We start from the raw sequence: 21,482 nt of genomic DNA, 5'->3' as shown, positions 1-21,482 counted from the left end.
CTACATGACACACAAAACACATCTGAGAATTAGTATTATGATGTAGAGAAGCTGTATACACATCTGAATAACACATAAATCTCCTTACCTCCTCCAGTCTCCAGCGAGCAATACGTACATAATTTCCTGGATGGCCATTTATTCTGTGAGAGAACATCATTTACACATTAACGATCAAAATTTTAAATCTCTAAACCTAAGACTGAGCAATGCTTACAGTACAGGTTATGCTGCTGCAAATACTGGGCTTTAACGCCACCACGCTACAAGATCGTCGACTCAGCTATAGATAGGTCATGCCTGCCTCCTGCCTCCGTCTCACTCCTGCTAACCGGAATTCATCTTTAGATAAAACACTTATCTAGATCTGTGGACTCTACCCTGAACAACCCCCAGCTCCTGGTCCAGTCTCTGCTTTGCTGTTATCATTATGGTTGGACTGATGGATGATGCCATCGTCCATCTGTAATGGCTGGATGTTTTTTTCCGTTTCTTACAGGCTCTGTCAGTAATTTACTCATCATTCGCACTGCCGACAGAATCGGCAGTGCACCTCCTCCGGCTCTCAATACATTGCCTAAGTTTAAAAATGATGTTGTTTTTAACCCGCTGAGTTAACAGATGTGTTTGACACTTTTGGGTGTGTAAGTGCATGTGTCGGTGTGTGTCTGCGTGTCAGTGCGAGAGACAGGAAGGAAAACTGCGAGCGTAGTCAGGACGGGCTGCATCAATGAATGAATGTGCACCTTTATGAAGAAAGATTTGACTTATTTAAGAAAAGTATAGATCATTATTTGGGGATCAATATATATTGTTTAATAATTATCTACTAACCACTATGCTGATGTAGGGGTGGGTGAAGTGTTTGAGTTTCAGGGGTAAACAGCATTGCAGCCAAATCCAATACAATTGAAGTAACTGGTGACTCCTTCTTTAAATGAAAAAAAAAAAACAGACAAAAAACATAAGTGTCCGTAAACCCCGACAGTCATATTCAACTCGAAACAGCGTAATTTATACCATGTTTCTAGCCTAAATGTCCTCTGATATCCTCCTCTGAAGCTGCATTCAAGCTCGAATACGCACACCGCACACAAGCTCTCACCCAAGGGCGTGCGCGGGGTGTGCGGTAGCATAGCTACTTTGACTAGCATTGCTACTTCCGGTAGCAGAAATTTAGGCTTAAAATATGGTGTAAATGACGCTGTTGCGAGTCGAATTTGAATGCCGGGGCTTATCTCCTTTACACTTGACATCCATTGCACTTCTGTCCGTCCTGGGAGAGGGATCCCTCACATGTGGCTCTCTCTGAGGTTTCTACGTTGTTTTTACTCTGTTAAAAGGGTTTTTAAGTAGTTTTTCCTTACTCTTGTTGAGGGTTAAGGGCAGAGGATGTCACACCATGTTAAAGCCCTATGAGACAAATTGTGATTTGTGAATATGGGCTATACAAATAAAATTTGATTGATTGATTGATTGATGGACACTTGGATGAGACCACAGGAGCAGTATGGAGGCGTTTTCTGTTTTTTGTTTTACGTGATCACAAGTTACTTCAATTGTTTTGGATTTGGCTGCATGGTGGAAGGGTGAAGTATCAGGGCTGTACTGTGTGACATATGTTGCATGTGTCTGATAATATTTTATATAATCCTGACTCTGCCTCTAAATGTCTTAAAACATAAAAACCTCCAGCGCTGGCTGAATGAAGATCCAGCCTGTCCGCCGTGCTCAACTCCAGCTACCCTCAGACACATTCTCACTGGTTCTAAACTAAGTCTCTCCCAAGGTAGGTATACGTGGAGACACAACCAAGTACTCAATGCCTGGCATCAACAATCTAAGCAAAGAGAATGCCTTGCCTTCCAAAACATCAAACACAGTTCCAAGGACACTTTTTGTCCGAGAAGGGGAACAGGGACAGAGAAGGCCTCGTCCTCTGACCAGGAGTGGTCAGTTGGAGCAAGCCCAAAATTGGGAAATGCTGGTGGATGTGGGCCAGCGGCTTACAGTCCCATCACACATTGTCACCATTACACTAAGACCACACCTGGTACTCTGGTTCAACACCTTGTGCGTCGTCCACTTTATAGAATTAACAGTACCCTGCTGTGGTACGAGGAGATGGCATTTGAGGCAAAGCAACATGGCTGGGGGTAAATAGTTTGCTCTCTTAAGGTTGGCTGCAGGGGTTTTGTTTCAACATCCACCACTAGGCTCTGGATCAGGAGGAAACATCCCAGCTGGACCTTGTAATGGAAAATGTTACCATTATACCACACTATATATTATCGCTGCTTATGCATACTATTTCTCCTTGTGACACTGTTAAGATGACATCAGAGCCACAAATCTGACTGGGCTTGTCTCCTCCCACCAAGACCTCGAAGAATCCTTCAGCCTGTGTCTGGGTTTTGGCTTGGCCAGGAGGCCTTCAGCATGTGTCTGTGTCTTATTTTACTATTCACTCAGTTCACACACATAGTTCACATACATACACACACACATAGTTCACATACATACACACACACATAGTTCTCACACACACACACATAGTTCTCACACACACACACACACACACACACACACACACACAACACACACACACAGTTCAACTCTTCACACACACCCATCTCTTCACTGCATCTGCACAAAAAGCACACGCCTGCAACTGTTTCTTTGTCATTCCCTCTGCAGAATGCTCTTCGCATGCTGTATGATTGTCTGAACTTCCTAAGGTATCCTTAAAAGACTATGATTCTCTAATCTCTTTATTTCAGAAGTCTCAACAGGTCAAATTTCCATCACAACCTCAAGATGTTAGGGACAAACCCAGGCCTGATCAGCCTGTGGTGGGCCTGCCTTAGAAGAGGGTGTCATGTCTGCTAACATCTGCTAAAATCCTATTACATTATGACACCCTACTGGAAACCCTCAGTTGGCACATTTATTCCAACTCATGTCATCTCAGGTATATGGACTCTACAAATGGATTGTATCACCTAGTCTGGTGGAGGGATGTGCTACAGCTAGAGAAAAAAAACAAGAGATGGAAATAATATTAATTTGACAAATGGCTAATCTTTCTGGATGAATCAGTTAATGTAAACTGAAGATCAAATTATTGCTGCACTGCCACAGGTCACAAAATCTGAGGGGTCACAGAATACAGTGTATAAGTGACAGATACATTTTTCTTTGGTATATTATATTTTCATGTCCTTGTGGTTCAGTGGTTAATACATAATACTCTACATTAACAGCAGTTACAGACTGAGTAGTCTACCTGCCCAGGAAGAAGGCCACATAGAAGAGTGAAGAGAAGAGGGTGAAGAACTGGAAGGTGAACATCTTAACTGTGAAGCTCCTCTCTGTGGCAGCAAACGAGTTTGTCTTCTCTGAAAACCCACACATAAACACACAAACACACACACACAGAATATAGAAAAGTACAATAATGTAACTGATGCATAATGATTTGGTATGGTCTAAAATCCAACAAGTCAGATTTGTATTCACATATTCCAGATTTAATTGTTTAACATTTATGGGGAAAACAACAGGATTTGCAATCATTTCTTTATTTTTGCATTGCACTGTATTGTATACTCACTAGTTGCCTACTTCCAGCACAAGATAGTGAATAAAGTAACTAACTTCATTCTCACCCATGTCACAAAGCTTGAGAGAAATCCATCGGTTTACCTACAGGTGGAATAGAGACAACAAAACACACAAAGACATTAAATGTTTTATGATTAATACATTATTGGTAGGTCACACTTTAGAAGACCAGGTGTTATATTCACATATAACAGCTGGTCTTCTAAAGTGTCCCTCTTCCTGTTTCCCCAGAGGTCTGATCTTCCTGTGAGTTGAAAAACTGGAAAGAATGTTTGTTGCCTGTGAGGTTCAGCTGACAATGAATGAACTGAAAACATTTAACAATTAAGAGATGTGTTTTATTGTGCATCTGTCCTGTACTTGTATAGTCGAGGAGTGTTGGAGAGTAAGTTCAAAATTATATTACAGTACATTTGCCAGTTACACTCTTGTAACTTTCCAGGAGTGGCATTCTAGCTGACACACAGGCAGCAAACCAGCATATATTGTTAGCCGTGTTTAGTCAAATCACTGCATATCATGTTGAGTTGAGACTTAGAATTATTTTATATCGGCACATCTGGACACAGGATAAAAGACAGCTACCACTTGCACTAACTTCACCTTTCTATAATATAATATATGAGATGAACAAAAAATGTGTACTACAAATCCATTACTTACTATTTTTTTAGTTTATAGAGCTCTCTGTATGGCTCTCCGCTGAGCTTACGAACCTTAATTTGCTACAGAGATTGCAACTACCTACAAACCTCTAGTAGAAACTGTCATGGTTCTGCTGTGACTCCAGGATTTTTCCCTGGGTGAAATCGAATAGTTCATTTTGATTACCTTTTAAACTGAGTGAAATGACACGGTAGTATTTTAGCAGCCACCATAACAACAGCTGTTCGAATTCTCTGAAGCTTCATTGCACCCTAGCTGTTCGCATAGACAACACCGGACCATCTTTTATAAAAAAGAAATGACAAAATGTTGTACCACAATTCATTGCAGCAGCATCATTTAAAGTGTCCCAACATTGTAGTCGCACGTGGACACACCCACGCAAATATAAAATAAAATTACCATATGTTGTAATCTCACGACTGACACGATCCAGTAGTGATGTATATCTCACATTTGTCTGAGCTCCTGATTTCTATTCCGTCACATCTGTCTAGTCAGGAGTCACAGAGAACAACAAACATATTGAACTTAAAGTCACAAAATCATGATCATAAATTCAAATGTTTTCTCCACCTATATTTCTCCCGTTATTATACTTCAGTCCTCCTTGTTTGATTTTGATTTTCAATAAAATCTCTTTTGCTGTTTATTTCTGTGAGTAACTGTGGTTAAATGTTACCTCTGTATAAACTTAAAACATCTTTTCTCAGGACATGTCTTTCTGTTTTAAACAGGAAATTTTACTATAACTTGGGGCGACAGCACAAAGTACCATACACCATCCTTCCACAATACACCAGAATGATGAGTCTACAAAGCAGCAGATTGAGATGGTCTTGGCCACTTAATGTCTCAACTTAATTCTTATGTCCAGCTGGTCTTCTATTTCCCCTTCCTATTCTCAGTCACCACTGGTCCCATATTGCTGTGGATTGTGTCACCGGTGTGCCTCCATCTGAAGGTACCACAAGCATCCTGGCAAGAGTGGCTCATTTTTCTAAAGTAGTACATTCCTGCTTTTCCAAGTTATCTCCTACCTCCAAGACTGCAGAACTCCTGGTCCTTCTTGCATTCATGCTTCATGGCCTTCAAGACATTGTGTCAGACCAGAGTCCTCAATTCTCCTCCTAGTTTTGTCTCTCCTCTTTGTCTCAAGTTTTGGGCCTCACTTGACAATCAACCACCCCTTTTTCTAAGAAAAAGGCCTATGGATGTAATTTGGAGCCTGTTACCTGGGGGATAACTGCCGTCTCTGCCTCATGAGATTTAGCAAACAGTAATTAATTAGTAACTAAAGAAGTGAGTCTGGACTAGGATGGAGTAACTGAAATTCTGGATAACCCATCTATAAAGCAAAAGCCAAACCCACAAAATGTGGTAACAGTTTTCTGTCAGAAGGTTGTGACTAATCTGGAACAGCATGTTCCAGTACTCAAATTGGCCCATAGGGGTGTTAAATGTTGTCTTTCACTAATTCCCCTCCTTAATTGTAATCAATTGATAAGAATTGTGCAAATTCAGTTGGATAAATATTTGTGAACCCTGTAGACGCTCTAAAGCAGAGCTGCAGGATGTTGATGCATGGTTTCTTTTTTGTTCACAAAACAGAATCCTGCCCATGAATATTTGATACAATTTTAGGAAAATTACATTGTTTAACCAATCTAATGTCCCAAAACTTTCCACCACAGAGTTAATGAGGGTTTGAAGGGTAACAGACAAGCTTCCACAGCTTTTCATAGCACAGAGTGTGCGTATAGAGTTGCTGGATGGAGATTGGTCTTTGGAGCCGTCTAAGTTATTTGTGTAATCTTATAGAAAATGAGTTTAAAGCATCAACGATTTCTGGCTCATCTCTGACTATTAACTGATCCTGAAGTTGTTCACAAAACTCACAAATACACTCTTGAGAATCACCTACCAATCTGGATCCCTGAATATAATCAGGATGATTTAATACAAAACCAAAACATTATTAAGACTTGCGAATACGGTAAATCACATTGTGATCTTTTTCAAACTAATTAGGTTGATTTAACATGTTCTAACCATTGTATTATAGTTAATCCATAACCAGTGATTAGTCTTCTTGTTGAGAAGGGTAGAAAATATATTTTATTAATTTTCCTTGGTTTGAATATTGTCAAAGAAAACGTACCCGAGTCATGATCTGAATGGTGACATAGTGCAGCACAGCTCCCAGCATCATGGCAACGGTGTTGGCGTGGTCTCTGATAAACTCCCAGCTGCCCTCAGACAACAAGGCAGCGGCCACCACTCGAAACACAACCAGAAGGTGGGCAAGCCCGATGATGAGCATCAGCTGGAACACAAATAAACACACACTGAAATGCTGCCTCTTCTTCTGCTGTAAATAAATCCTAAAAGTATGTTTTTTTGTGCTTTTGTAGTATAAAATCATTTAAAGGAGATATATATACTTTATTTACTGTAACTACAACATAAAATGACCATGACATGTCATCAGAGATTAAGTAAACATGCTGGCTGAAACACTGAGTTCTCCGACAACAATGTTGTAACCAAAGACTGTACAGGGACATGTACAGACATTTTGGGGGGCAGAGACTCAATTGAGAAAAAGGGCTCTTCTCATAATTATAAAAAAAAAAATATTTAAAAATTTAAACAAGAAGTTAAATATAGTAGCACATCTCAGACAGCAATTTATTTTTATACCTTAACACTAACACAATTGTTAAAGGGGACATAGCATGCCCATTTTACCACAAGTTGATATGGTTCCTTGGGGTCTTAATGAAATGTCTGTAACATACTTTGGTCAAAATACCACAAGGATCATATAAAACAGCACCCTTTTTACCCTGTATAAAACAGCCCTCCACAGAGCGACCTGTTTTGACTGCCTGTTCCTTTAAATGCTAATGAGCCAGCTCCCCCCTCCCCCCTCATGATTTTAAACGATATAAATTACATATTTTATATGATATAAATTATCAAATATGCATCCCATACTTTGTATTCCCCTTGTTGTCCTGGAGTTTTAATTTTCCCAATCACATAATTAAATGTCCCCCTCTGCCCATCCACTACAAGCACACAAGCAGACAGACAGAGAGAGAAAGAGAGGTGGGGGGGCTATGAAGACCATCATTTACCCCCGAACCCCGACATTCAACGGGTACAACAACAAGCGGAGAAAGCAGAATCGCGGGCTGACCTTATATGTACAGTCTATGGGGCTGACCAGCGGAGAAATGCTCGTCCCGTGTGAACAGCCAGGCGGCTGCGTGCTGGAGAACGGCGCTGCGCTGCCTCGCAGCGGCACTTCCGCGTCCGGTGTACCCCGGCGTAACTACTGTAACCCGGCGGAACTACTGTAACCCGGCGGAACTACTGTAACCCGGCATACAGTAGAGCTGAACACTGCGGAAGTCTTCCACACAGCTGGCAGTGTGGAAGACCGCTGCGAGGCAGCGCAGCGCCGTTCTCAAGCGCGCAGCCGCCTGGCTGTTCACACGGGCGAGCATTTCTCAGCTGGTCAGCCCCATAGACTGTATATATAAGGTCAGCCCGCGATTCTGCTTTCTCCGCTTGTTGTTGTACCCGTTGAATGTCGGGGTTCGGGGGTTACAGTAGCGCTGAACACTGCGGAAGTCCTCCACACTGTTGGCTGTGTGGCGCTGACACAAATTCCAGCTCACGCACGGGAGAGCGAGCGGTCGCTCCCGAGCAGCTGCTGCAGCCTCCCAGTCCCAGCGATCCACACAAATGCCACATGTGAGTGAATCGCGGGCTGACCAGCGGAGAAATGCTCGTCCCGTGTGAACAGCCCGGCTGCGTGCTTGGGAACGGCGCTGCGCTGCCTCGCAGCCTCCGGTGTAAACCCGAAAGTAACGAGTGTGGGGGACGGGACGGGACGGGAGCCAAGACCATGTAGGGAGACTTCCAGTGTATTGTTACGACACAATACCCAGGAAGCGCAATCGAGTCGCTCAAGCATGACGTTTCTGACTTAGAGGAACTATAACAAAACGCGCGAGTGTTTTTTCCCCAGAGTTTTTGGGTTGGTAGACATGCCAGATACCCACATTAACCTGTAGAAGCACTAACAAAGTGGAATTTGCATGCTATGTCCCCTTTAAATACTCAACAGTTCACACAGAGACAATTTCTTCTTAAGTATTCACTAGGTTTATCACGAGAGCAGGGAACACCAAAGGTAACTATGCCACAATGTGCATGTATTCTATGCTACTATAGTTTCTAGTATATATTTAGAATAACACACATTCAATATCTGGTGACAAGGACTTAGTTTCAGTATACCTATAATTCCCTCCTTTCACATTTGAGGGAGGGCTGTCTGTATCATGGATTGATAAAGATCTATCAGCAAACAACAAACTAGTAGAATTAATAGTTATTAAATCAAAATGATGCAGATACTGTGGCAGGACACTACAGGCAAAAACATTGTTTTTTTATGTACTGGTCAATTTTGATATTATGGTCTATTTTGCTTCCATGTCTTCTTTCACTCTAATGGAAAGAAAACTTCAAAAAATACACATTTAGATGGTGTTTGTTCTACCCTCTATCTGTTTGTATCTGTAGATTTCTCTAAATTCACCAAACAAGCTAATCTGCAACATAACCCTAACCCTAAACATAACATTCCAGGGGAAAATACTGTCTTGATGTAAGTCAATAACCGGGAAAGTTCTGTGGTGATGTTTTAGTAAAATATTTGATCCTATTCACCTGCAGTGCCAATTGACATGTGTATGCAAATTAGCGTCTTTTAATTAGTTAACGTCTACTTTGCATATCAAGGTGGTGAATGTGATGAGATCATTAGATACACTGTACTGATTTACTGTATTCACCTGTAATGTCTCCCCTTAAGTGCAGTACATTAGCTATTGCTTAGCTATTAGCTCATGCATGTACATTAGCAAGACATAAGTTGTTTTTGTCTTTTGGCTAATTAGCTGTAAACTCGAGGCACTGGTAGCTTAGTCTTTTGTTCATCATCATTCAGCTCCACACAACTGGGACAGGAGCTGGGAGGTGCTGCCTGTCTGACAACACAGTGATGACTTCTGTGCTCACTAGAGGTGTGCACCTTCAATAGCTTCACGTTTCGATTACGATTCAGCAGTCAACTATTTCTTTTTATTAAGAAAGTGCTTTAAAAAATATTAGACTATTACTGTTATTACAAGTGTGCTGTAAAATAATTTTTGCAAATCAAAAATAAGACTACAACAGTAAGTCTATGACAGTGGTCAGTGTTCTCCGCACTGATTGACATTCATTCAGTTTAGACTTGTGTGCTGCACCTAAGGCTTTAAAGGACAAACTCTGATTATAGCCTTTACTGTATCAAGGTGGCCCCACCTGGCCCCCCTTGGCAGCACCACTGCACTGAGGCACATTACTCCGATGGTCAACAAGTGACTCTGCTCCTTTGATGTTTTCCAATCACTCACACTTACTCATATTTCTGTTCCTGGATAAACGGTGCGTCGCTTTTTCTGCAACAATGAAGTTAAAACACAGCGCTGTGTCTTAACCCTGATGTCCTGGTTGTGCTCGTCACGTTATGTATCATGTGATGTAGCAGGTTTAAACATGTATCTCAGTCCTGTACGTTGTCTAATAACTTGTGTTCAGTGATTATTGTTAGAGTGTAAAGTGAGCGCAGGTCAGCGAGATTGTGTGGAGGAAGCAGAATCCAACAGGAGACTCTGACACATGACCTTTAATGTGCTTCTTTCCTGGTCCTGAAGCAGCGGTGACTATAATTACTCAGTGGTGAGACATCGCTAAAAACAACATCAATAAATTATGTTCTGTCTCTGCATTGATACAGAGTTGTCCGGGTCGCGATGCATCTAGGAATTAAGAAATGTTCACAACTCTAGTGTTCACCACTGCGCAGGAGTCGTGGAGGGAGGGAAGGTAGAGAGGCATCGGAACTTAACAAAGTCTAATGTACCGACCTGATATTTAGATTTTTTATTCAATCAATATATTTGTTTGACAGGGAAGCTGTGTGCGCAAACAGGAATATAATATTCATTTATTTAAAAAAGCCCCCTTTGATGTCTGTGTGCACGTGCCAGCCTGTACCATATCTTATAGGGACACATGAAGGTGTCCAAAAAAGTGTGCAAAAGAAAGTGGGACCAACCCAAACGAGAAGGCCCCTATAAAGTCGTCTTAGCAACCTCAACGGGCTTGAAAGTCAAAGGTAAGAATGTTTGGTTCCATCTCAACCTCTGCTGCAGAGCAGACGACCAAGAAAAAACACTTGAAGCATTCAGACGAATGCCGTACCCTGGGCTGGAAGGGTCAGGGGACACTGCCTACGAGAAGTTAGAGGATCCAAAGCCCACAGGGAGAAAGGTGATCCCAGAGACTGGCTGCCAGACGGGCAACTCATACACAGACGATGAAATCACAAGCCGGACTTAAAGTCAGAAGGGGCAGGACTCGGATCCAGATGAAGGGCCATCAAAGACATACGGATAGAAAAGCTAAAAGAATAACATTATGGGAAATAGGGACAATAACTGTAATTTTGTTAATTGACTGAACTTATCTATGTCAGATCAAATGAACATGACCAAACATTGACCCTGAGCCCAGAAGGTGTTAAAGTGGACAGTCTTCCATTGGATGAGCGATGCAATGCTGAAGGGGTGGCATAAATAAAGGTTAAACCTATCTGTTGATGTAATGGGTACCAGACTAGTCATGAATTTGGCCTCTGGGAGGAAATTTATGCATATTACAAAATACCCCAATAAATGTGACTGACCAACAAGTAATCTATCTGAATACTAAGTTTTCAAGGTATACTATAGCTCTGGGTGAACCCTCAAATTCGGATCAATCAAATTTGATAGCACATACAGCTCAAATATTCAAATGCTCATATTTATTTTCAAGAATCAAGCATATCAAAAGTATCAAACACTTCAGACACACACACAGAGAGAGAGAGAGAGATTTAACATAACCTACAACAATGTAAATAGGTAAAGTTTTAGATTACAACTTTCACTCACTGATGTCCAGTTTAGCCCGCTATTCAAATTCACCCAATGCCTATTTTTATATGCTTAAGACTAGAGACAATAACATTGATATTGTAGTTTAGGGAACACTAAGACCTAACATACAGCACAGTCCATAAAACTGAAAATCTGAATTCCTGGTCAAATTTGGGACTAGAAAAATATTGTATCTCCATCACTAAATGATTGTGTTAGCTTGTCATATTCTAAGATTTAGCTTTTTAGCTTTTTTTAAACTTCAAACACAATTTTTAAAAATCATTTCTGGATTTCCATTAGCTTCCACAAAGTGGAACTTATTTAATGATAGTTGGCTAGCTATACTGAGTATGTCGTGTGTGTCTGTTTTATTAAGTGTTTTTGACTAACCTGCTGCTCCCTTACTGGCGAACATGTCTGTAATTTTACTGTATTTTGCTGCTTCTGCAGCCAAGGCTTTTCTTTTTCACATCCTCTCTCTCTCTGCTCCATCTTTCCTCTTCTGCTGCTGACTGCGGTCCATTTTGACTGATGTCACTTTCAGAACGCGGCTCGCACTGAGATCTCTGCTGGGTTCAGTGCACGGGCACGCAGGGCTTTCCACTACGCTGCGCTCTGAACACTCTGATTGGGCCTGAGTTCAGCGTTCATCACAGCGCGCTGCGGTGCACTCAAAGTCCGCTGAGCAGCGCGCTTTGCTCGAAGGTTGCTCTGAAGTCGGCAGGCCAGAACGAGTGTCAGGCCACCTAGAAATGTCCTGATGGCCAGTCCACGCCTGGTGGGGACGAAGTTGTGGGTGTAGAGGAAGTAGAGGAGGGACTCAGCACACGGCCCTGGGGGGCTCCGGTGCTAAGGATGAGGGTGGAGGAGAGGTGTGGGCCTATTATCACAGTCTGAGGGTGGTTTGTCAAAAAGTCTTTAATCCAATTGCAGGTGGTTGGTGGGAGTTCGAGGTCTTTCAGTTTTGTGACCAGTCTTCCCGGGATGACGGTGTTGAATGCAGAGCTGAAGTCTACGAATAGCATCCTCACATAGCTCCCCTGGTGTTCGAGGTGAGTCACTGCGGTGTGAAGAGCAGTGGTGATTGCGTCTTCAGTAGACCTGTTAGCTCTGTAGGCAAACTGGTTTGGATCCACAGTCTGTGGGAGGCATGTTTTGATGTGTTGCAGAACCAATCTCTCAAGGCACTTCATGATGGCCGGAGTGAGTGCGACTGGATGGTAGTGGTTGAGCCTGCCGATGGCGATCTTCTTTGGCAGTGGAATGATTGTGGAAGACTTCAGGCAAGGTGGGATGATGGATTTGCTCAGTGACAGGTTGAAGATTTTTGTGAAGACCTTGGAGAGCTGGTCCGCACATTCCTTCAGGACCCTTCCTGTCACGCGATCAGTGCCGGCAGCTTTCCATGGGTTCATGGCTCTGAGCACACGCCTCACATCATGCTCCTGCAGAGTGAGGGTGAGGCAGTTTGAGGCTGATGGGGGGGATTGAATTAGTCCCTGTTGACTTCACCTCAAAGCGAGCAAAGAAACAGTTAAGCTCCTCTGCCAGCGAGGCGTCGCCATCAACCGTTGGGCTGCTGCTCCTGCAGTTGGTGATTTGCTGGATCCCCTGCCAGATGCGTCGTGGGTTGTTGGTGTTGAAGTGGTCTTTGAACTTGTTTTTATCGTCTGCTTTTGCTACCTGATGCCTCTCTTCAGGTTGGCTCTGGCAGTGCTGTACAGGGATCTGTCGCCAGATCTGAAGGCTGTGTCCCGGTGTTTGAGGAGAGATTTAACTTCCTTTGTCATTCAAGGTTTCTGGTTGGGGTACACCCAGATAACTTTGTTGACAGTGACATTATCAACACAGTTCTTAATGATGTGTATTGCTCCAGGTCTTGGTCCTCAAAAATGACCCAATTGGTCCTTTCAAAGCAATCAAGCTGAGCAGATGCACCTTTGGGCCAGGTCTGAACAGTCTTTGTGGTGGGTTGAGCTTGTTTTCTGAGGGGGGTGTATGCTGGTGTCAGAAGTATGGATAAGTGGTCTGACTGGCCTAAGTGGGGTAGTACTGTTGATCTAAAACCTTTCTTGATGTTTGAGTAGACTTTGTCTAGTGTGTTGTCCCCCCTGGTCAGGGGCGTCATAGTGGGGTGAAAAGTGTAACTGACTTCCCATGACCCCAAAGGGGAAGGGGGACCTTAAAACGCCTGAATGATTTTTTTTTATTAAAATGTTTTAATTAATCTTATTAATTTAATTTCTAAAAGGAAAATGGTGCAAACTGGCTAATTAAATCGATTGATTTACTGAAATTTGTATCCAAATAGGCTTCCTGATATCACCTCTCTCACCCCTGCAAACAAATGGTTTAGTCTTTGCCGCACGCGATCTATATATAGTCTAGGCACACGATCAAAGTGAGTTTTTTGAATTGCGGTCAGAAAAGTGCAAGTTAAGTCTGGGAGTCTGAAAAGAAAAGAGTCTATCTATGTTTCTACTTACTACTGCTGATGTCTTTTTGCTGCTGTAATATTACAAATTTCCCCATTTCTGGACTAATAAATAAGGGACTTCTTATTGTTAAATTGTAAAATGTAATACATGTGAGGGATCCCTCCCAGGACGGACAGAAGTGCAATAGATGCCACGTGTAACTGAAAACATCAGCAAAATAACTGTATTTACAACATTGATTAGAAAAAACAATTTGTAACATATTGGAAAGTAAACGAGTTGAGGAGTTTGCATATCTACTCGTAGATACTAAAGGCCTCGCACTCGTTCACATCATTACCATAACCTTTCCCCTCTTATCTATCCCACCCGTTCCACACATACCCAACACCTTTTCACATGGGGCCTCTGGAACTGCCAGTCAGCTACCCGCAAGACGGACTTCATCTCTGGCTTTGCTACCCAGCAATCGCTTGACTTCCTTGCTCTCACTGAGACTTGGATCACACCGGCCAACACATCCACCTCAGCTGCTCTCTCATCTGCCTTCTCTTTCACCCACACACCCAGATCCACTGGTAGGGGCGGTGGTGCAGGTTTACTCATCTCCCCCAAATGGAGCTTTTCTCTCTTCCCGCTGCCACATTTTACCCCACTGTCTTTTGAATTTCATGCTGTGACAGTTACTCATCTGGTACAATTAACCATTGTTGTTCTCTACCTTCCACCAGGTGCTTTGGGAGATTTCTTGGAAGAATTAGACATCCTCCTATCAAACTTCCCAGAAAATGGCCCTCCACTTGTCCTTCTGGGTGACTTCAACATCCAGACAGAGAAGTAATCTGACCTACTACTTTTACTTTCTTCCTTTGCTCTCTCACTCAGTCCTTCCCCTCCTACTCACAAAGCTGGTAACCACATTGACTATATTTTCACCAGAAACTGCTCTACATCTAACCTCACTGTAACCCCACTTTATGTCTCTGACCCTACCACATCAACAGACTCTGTCCGTCGCAACATTCGCTCCCTCTCTCCCCTCCTCTGTTTTATCAGCCCTCCCTTCAACTGACTCTTTCTCACTCACGCATCCTAACTCTGCCACAGACACTCACTGTTTTACTCTGTCCTCTTCTCTTGATTCTCTCACGTCTCTTGATCCTCTTACGTCACGACAGGTCTGCAAGTCCTCCCCAGCTCCGTGGTTTTCTGACTCGGTGCGCGCCGACAGAGCCACTATGTGAGCATCAGAAATGGCGCAAATCTAAACACCCTTACAACCTGCTCACTTATCAATCTCTTCTCTCCCTCTATTTCTGCAGCCAAAAGCTCTTTTTTACCAAACTAGAATTTCAATCCTCATTTTCTAACCCCCAAAAAACTCTTCTCCTTCTTTTCCCACCTCCTTGACCCCCCCAGTCCCCCTCATCTTTCCACCCTTCTACCAAGCCACTTTGTCAACTACCTTACAAAAAAGATAGATGACATACGCTCCTCATTTTCAAATCCACCTTCTGTAACTACATTTCCATCAACTTCATTCCTTTCACTTTCCTCTTTCACAGCCCTGTCTCCCAATCAAGTTCTAACCCCCGCCCGCCTAACCACCTGCCTCCTTCACCCCATCCCATCTCACCTTCTCCAGTCTATTGATCCTGACCTTCTTCCTTTTCTCACCCATCTTATCAACACTTCCCTGCCAACTAGCTGTTTCCCTAACTCTCTGAAGGAGGCAAGAGTTAACCCTCTCCTGAAGAAACCCCCCCTTAACCCGTCTGAAGTAAACAACTACCGACCGGTCTCTCTTCTTCCCTTTCTTTCCAAAACTCTCGAGTGGGCTATCTTTAATCAACTCTCCTCCTATCTCCACCATAACAACCTTCTTGACCCTCACCAGTCTGGTTTCAAAGCAGGCCACTCAACTGAGACTGCCCTCCTTGCTGTCTCTGAGCAACTTCACACTGCTAGAGCAGCCTCTCTCTCCTCTGCCCTCATCCTTCTAGACCTTTCTGCTGAATTTGATACAGTGAACCACCAGATCCTTAGTTCCTCCCTTCAGGATCTGGGTGTCTCAGGCTCTGCTCTCTCCCTGCTCTCATCCTACCTCAACGACCGCACTTACCGGGTAACTTGGAGAGGATCTGTGTCTGAACCTTGTCCTCTCACTACTGGGGTCCCTCAAGGTTCCGTCCTGGGTCCCCTCCTCTTCCCTCTGTACACCAACTCTCTCGGCTCTGTCATTCACTCACATGGCTTTTCCTACCATAGCTATGCACCCAACTAATCCTCTCTATTCCCCAATCTGAAACACAGGTAGCAGCACGAATCTCTGCCTGTCTGACTGACATCTCTCAGTGGATGTCCACACACCACCTGAAAATTAACCTTGATAAGACTGAACTACTTTTCCTTCCAGGGAAAGGCACTCCCACCCATGACCTGACTATTACCTTTAACAACTCCGTGCTAGCCCCCACTCAGACTGCTAGGAACCTGGGTGTGACACTCAACAGTCAACTATCCCTTAATGCCAACATTACTGCAACAACCCGTTCCTGTAGATACATGCTGCACAACATCAGGAGAATACGTCCCCTTCTCACTCAGAAGGCGGTGCAGGTTCTGGTCCAGGCCCTGGTCATCTCACGCCTAGACTATTGTAACTCCCTCCTGGCAGGTCTACCTGCTAGTGCCATCTGACCTCTGACCTCTGCAGCTCATCCAGAATGCAGCAGCTCGACTGGTCTTTAACCAACCTAAATTCACTCACACTACTCCGCTCCCTTCACTGGTTACCAGTGGCTGCCTGCATCAGTTTCAAAACATTAGTACTTGCTTACCGTGCTGCAAACGGATCGGGTCCAGTCTACATCCAGGACATGGTCAAACCTTACACCCCAGCCCGTTCACTCAACAAAATCACGACTGTTTGCTGTCCTGGCTCCTAAATGGTGGAACGAGCTCCCCAATGTCATCAGGACAGCAGAAAGTCTTGATATCTTCCGCCGCAAACTAAAAACACATCTCTTCCGACTATACCTTGAATAAAATGTTTTGCTTAAAAAGTAGTGATTTAGTAGCACTTAAATGGCACTTACTTATAGCACTTTGTAGTTTGGCTTTCTTGAAGAAAATTGTACTTTCTTGATTCTTGTTGTTCTGGGTTTGTACCCTCATGGTTGAATGCAGTTATTGTAAGTCACTTTGGATAAAAGCGTCAGCTAAATGAAATGTAATGCAAATGTAATGTTGTGAGTTAATAGCACTAAGCAGGTAACCTAGTGCTATGCTAGGATTAGCATCGGGTGGGACATAAACAGCCATGACTGTAGCAGCACTAAACTACATGCATGGCTGTCTATATCCCACCATATATGCTTCAGTGTCATAGTTAACCTGTGCAAACCTGTGCGGAAGACTAATAAACATAGGAAGACCAACTAAAAAAACAAATCAACCAACAGACGAGCAGTCTTCTTAAAATAGTAAAGACGACGGAATACAACGTGACCAAACGTGCAGCAGGCAAATAGCAATGCGCCGCTAACACTAGCTGACATGGAGTAATTTCTCAAATCCATGGAGGACCGCATTATCGCCAAACTTTCTGACCAACTCTCTGCTGACCGAGCAACCATCGGCCGGCACGACCAGACAATTCAACATATGGAAACGTCACTAAACGACATGGAGACAAGACTACCAAGCCTCAATCCTCCTGCTTGGCCCTGTCTAAAGAAAACAAAGCCCTCAAACTTAAAACAGGATGATCGTGAAATTCAATCGAGATGCAACAACATTCCGCATTACCGGCTTACCTGAAAAAGCTAAGGGCTTGCAACCAACCGTTTTCATGGAGGTGTTCCTGAAGGGGACGTTTGGCGCAGAGACCTTTCCAACTCCTCCAGTTGTCGACAGAGCCCACCGAATTGCCATCCCCTGTAAGGATGGCCCCCGCGCCATTCATCACTCCGTTCCATCACTACCAGACCAAGGAGCATATCCTGAGGCTAGCGAGGGAAGCTGGAACTCTCTATTTCCGCGGATTTGAAATACACATCTACCCCGACTACAGCTCTGAGGTCCCCAAGAAAAGAGCAGCTTATCTCACAGTCAAGTCGCAGCTGAGGTGTGCTGTAATTGCGTACAGGATGTTTTTTCCTGCCAAGCTCCAAATCATCGACAAGAACGGTGAGAAACTTACTTTTTCTTCTCCCGGAGACGTTTCCAACTTTCTTCGAAACAGCAGACCAAGAGTCTCATTTATAAAACAGTGCGTGGGATTCATACTAAAGTGTACGTGCGCACAAATGCCAGAAATGTCGTACGCAAAAGAAAATTACGATTTATAAAACCGTGCGCACGCACACCTGAATGCAATGTTCACTTTATAAATCACAGTCCACCTGTAAATGTTCGAACTTGGATCTGCCTCATACTCCGCCCTCTACATGCCCACATTCAACCATAAATGGTCAATGGAAAGCACCTCATGAATATTAAATTATCCTGCTGACCAATGGGTTTCCTACGTGACTCATGACAGAGTGCAGCGAGGAAGCGGAACTTTCTGACACTGAAATCAAAGTGTTTGTTAGTGAGGTGGAGATGAAGAGCGATTTTATGGGACAGCAGTGATGTGATTAATAAAGAAAATACACTGATACACTGCTGCGGATTATACAGTGAGTGAGAGTGAGTACGATAGAAAGAACGGAGCCTGAAATAAAAAAAGATCCAATTCAAAGTTGTAGGCAAAATAAACACACTCTCAGAATTTGAGGGAACTTTTTGTATCTCATGTTCGTATTTTAATCATCCAAAACTGCAGGATTATTAAATTCAGAGACACTGTGATGTCCTCAATCTATATAATTTAACAGAATTAGTATTATATGCTTGTGTTTCTGCTGGGATGGTTCGGTTCAGTCGGTCGCTCTTTGTGATACTGGACTCATTTCAGCACAAAGATCACAGATCACAGATCTTTAGAATATACAGTATATCAGCTGATCATTCATCATCATGGTACAAACATTTTTTGTGATCACTGAACCCTCATTTCAGCATTACGCACGGGTGTCACGGCAGTGTTTATTTATTTAGAGCAATCGGACCGATTACCTCACATCAGTGGATCCTAACCTCCACTCTGGGATCTTATTTGGAGAGTGAATAGGTTTTCTTTATTTTTTGTGAGTGATCTCCAGTGCGCTCTATGCACCTGATGGCACAGTCACGTTCACTGCAGCGATTTGATGATACACACACAGTGTTGGAAGATATTATTAAAAACTATTAATGACTCGGCTGTGTAATTTGCTGTTTAATGGCATCTATTTTGCAATTAAAAGGTTTGTGTGAAACCGATATCTCGCAAGAGCACAACTAGAGCTGTTGGTGTTCATGTCAATGATGAAGTGGATCAATATTCTGGCTTCAGTTCACCACCTCACGTCTGCATCGCCACCTATGCATGGGTCAGAGTTTGTGTGGAAATGCACACATTTTCCCGTCGTTTGTTTTAATAAATCCCAACATTTGCTTGACAAGTGGCGTACGCATGTTTCAGGCCCCGTTTTGTGCATACGCAACGGTTATAAATGACAACCAAGCTAAGTCCCTCTCTTTGTCAACTCTATAAAATACTGTATGAAAACTATTCGGTCACTAGTGCGATCACATTGAAAGGTATTTACCGAGAGGATCGTTCTGCTCCTTCTTTATTTTGTGGACACATAGGTTAACGTTAGATTGACAAACTAGAGTGTAAAACTGATCTCAGGTCACAGTTTTTACCTCAGATTTTCGTAACTATTTTTATTTTTTTTACACTTTCACTGTTCCCAGTGATATAATGAATGCACTCTTACACATGGGCATGCTAAAAAAAACACACTGACTGATGAAAATAAGGACATATTTGGAACCCGTCACATATATAACATCTCTCTTCTAGTGCTGCCACTCGTTTGTCTATGTAAACCTGCTAGTGGTTCTAAAACAGCCACATCCTTCACAGTCTATTATTATTATTATCATCATCATTATTATAATTATTAATATTAATATTTTATGTAAGACTTTTCTTATTAATTTTCAAGGAACTAAGGCACAGAGGCATACGCACAGACGCCTATGTAGCAGGTATTAAAACTAATATTGCATTCCACCAAAAATCCCTCAGTTTTTGTTAATTATTGCTGTTTATTGTATTGGGTGTTTTACATGGGTTTGGCGCCCTCTATTGGTCGTGGGCGGACATTGTGGTTATTTTCCCGGCTCTCGCCAGAATGCACTGGAGCTGGCCGAGAGCGGTACGTATTTTGTACAGCGCGACACTAATGTGTAAATTTCTAAGCTGAAGACATATGTAAGTGTTTAGAATGATTCATTTGTTTGTAATATTATAGCAGTCGAGCCGTTTCATTTATTTTTGGTTCATTTTCATTTGTGAGTTAGTTCAGAGTGTTTTAGCGAGCTAGCAAACATGTGTTATGTTTCTGTGCATGTGCGTTGGCATTCGCCATTTTGTGTCCTGAAGTACGCCTGTTGAATCGTATATTTTTTTATGTTAGGCATGTACTGAAGACAAATGACCAATGCTGTTTCTTTTCTTCTGCTGAAACTCTGAACAGCAATAAAAGTCCTGTGCCGAAAATCAAGTCCCGGTCTTCGACTTCATAAACTGACACAACGCAGAGCATACGACACAAAGGACAGACCGGTTACATTGGTGCCGTGACCCGGATCCATCGTGGATCAACACCAGCTTGGTCACCAGAGGTTGCTGAATGCCATCCCAAGGTTTTTTTTCTTAAGTTTGCACTGAAGTGACGTTGTCACATTGGGATTCCGTTTTATTTTTGTATTTCACTTGGGAAAAAAAAATTATTTGTTGCCCATTGTATTTTCTTTTTCTTTTCATTGCCTAATGTGAAAGAACATTCTCAGTTATTATTTTTTTGGCACTCGCCTAAGTGTTTAATCAGAAGAAAATGACATACAATGTGGGAAGGGGAGAATATGTTCCTACTGGTGATCTGGTCTTACTTCTGGGAGGGGAAGACTTTTAAGTGAGCTGTGTAATACTCCAGTTAGAGTTCCAGGCAATGTGGGCTCACCAGCCTTTAGCTCCACCAGATTATCTAATAGTCTATTCCCTACCAATAGACCCACTGAAATGCCTTCAGCAATTCCAGACATTAGTGACCCAGCTTTAAATCATCTCATCACACACATCGCCCAGCAAGTGGGACAGACTCTATCAGCTCAGTTAAAGGGGGAGGTTAAGGCAGATGAGGGCGCACAAGTTCAGAACTCAGGTGCAGGCCAGACACTCACTGACTCAGCTCTTAACCTGACTGGTGTGAAGTTAGTCATGCAGTCCGATGTGAGAGAGCCTCCTGTTTTTAGAGGAGATGGTTCAGACAAGCATTCTGTAAATGAGTGGGAGGAGCTTATGGACACATATTTGAGAAAGAGGGGTGTACGACTTGAGGCGCAGTATGAAGAGATTTTATCCAAGCTAATGGGTAAAGCTAAAGACGTAGTGAAGATAACCCTACGTAGCAACCCATCACTGAAACCCCATGAGAACCCAAAAGTGATAACGAATATACTGAAACAACATTTCGGTGATGCAACATGTTCAAGTATGCCTCTTGCTGACTTCTATAGTGCCTGTAACAGGAGAGAACCC

General features: G+C 42.9%; 1 protein-coding gene across 1 annotated transcript in view; it reads right to left on the bottom strand.

The window, feature by feature from the left end:
- Positions 1-21,482, bottom strand: part of LOC118106041 (anoctamin-9) — a 207,854-nt gene that overhangs the window by 115,665 nt on the left and 70,707 nt on the right. The window contains exons 14-17 of the mRNA XM_047339454.1: positions 6,452-6,616; positions 3,669-3,705; positions 3,287-3,398; positions 89-143 (exon numbers count right to left, since the gene is read on the bottom strand). Coding sequence (XP_047195410.1) covers positions 89-143; positions 3,287-3,398; positions 3,669-3,705; positions 6,452-6,616 — 369 coding nt within the window. The remainder of the gene's footprint in view (positions 1-88; positions 144-3,286; positions 3,399-3,668; positions 3,706-6,451; positions 6,617-21,482) is intronic.

Source organism: Hippoglossus stenolepis, chromosome 1, assembly GCF_022539355.2.
Source record: "Hippoglossus stenolepis isolate QCI-W04-F060 chromosome 1, HSTE1.2, whole genome shotgun sequence".
Lineage (NCBI taxonomy): Eukaryota > Metazoa > Chordata > Actinopteri > Pleuronectiformes > Pleuronectidae > Hippoglossus > Hippoglossus stenolepis.
This window is presented reverse-complemented; position numbering and strand designations above follow the sequence as displayed.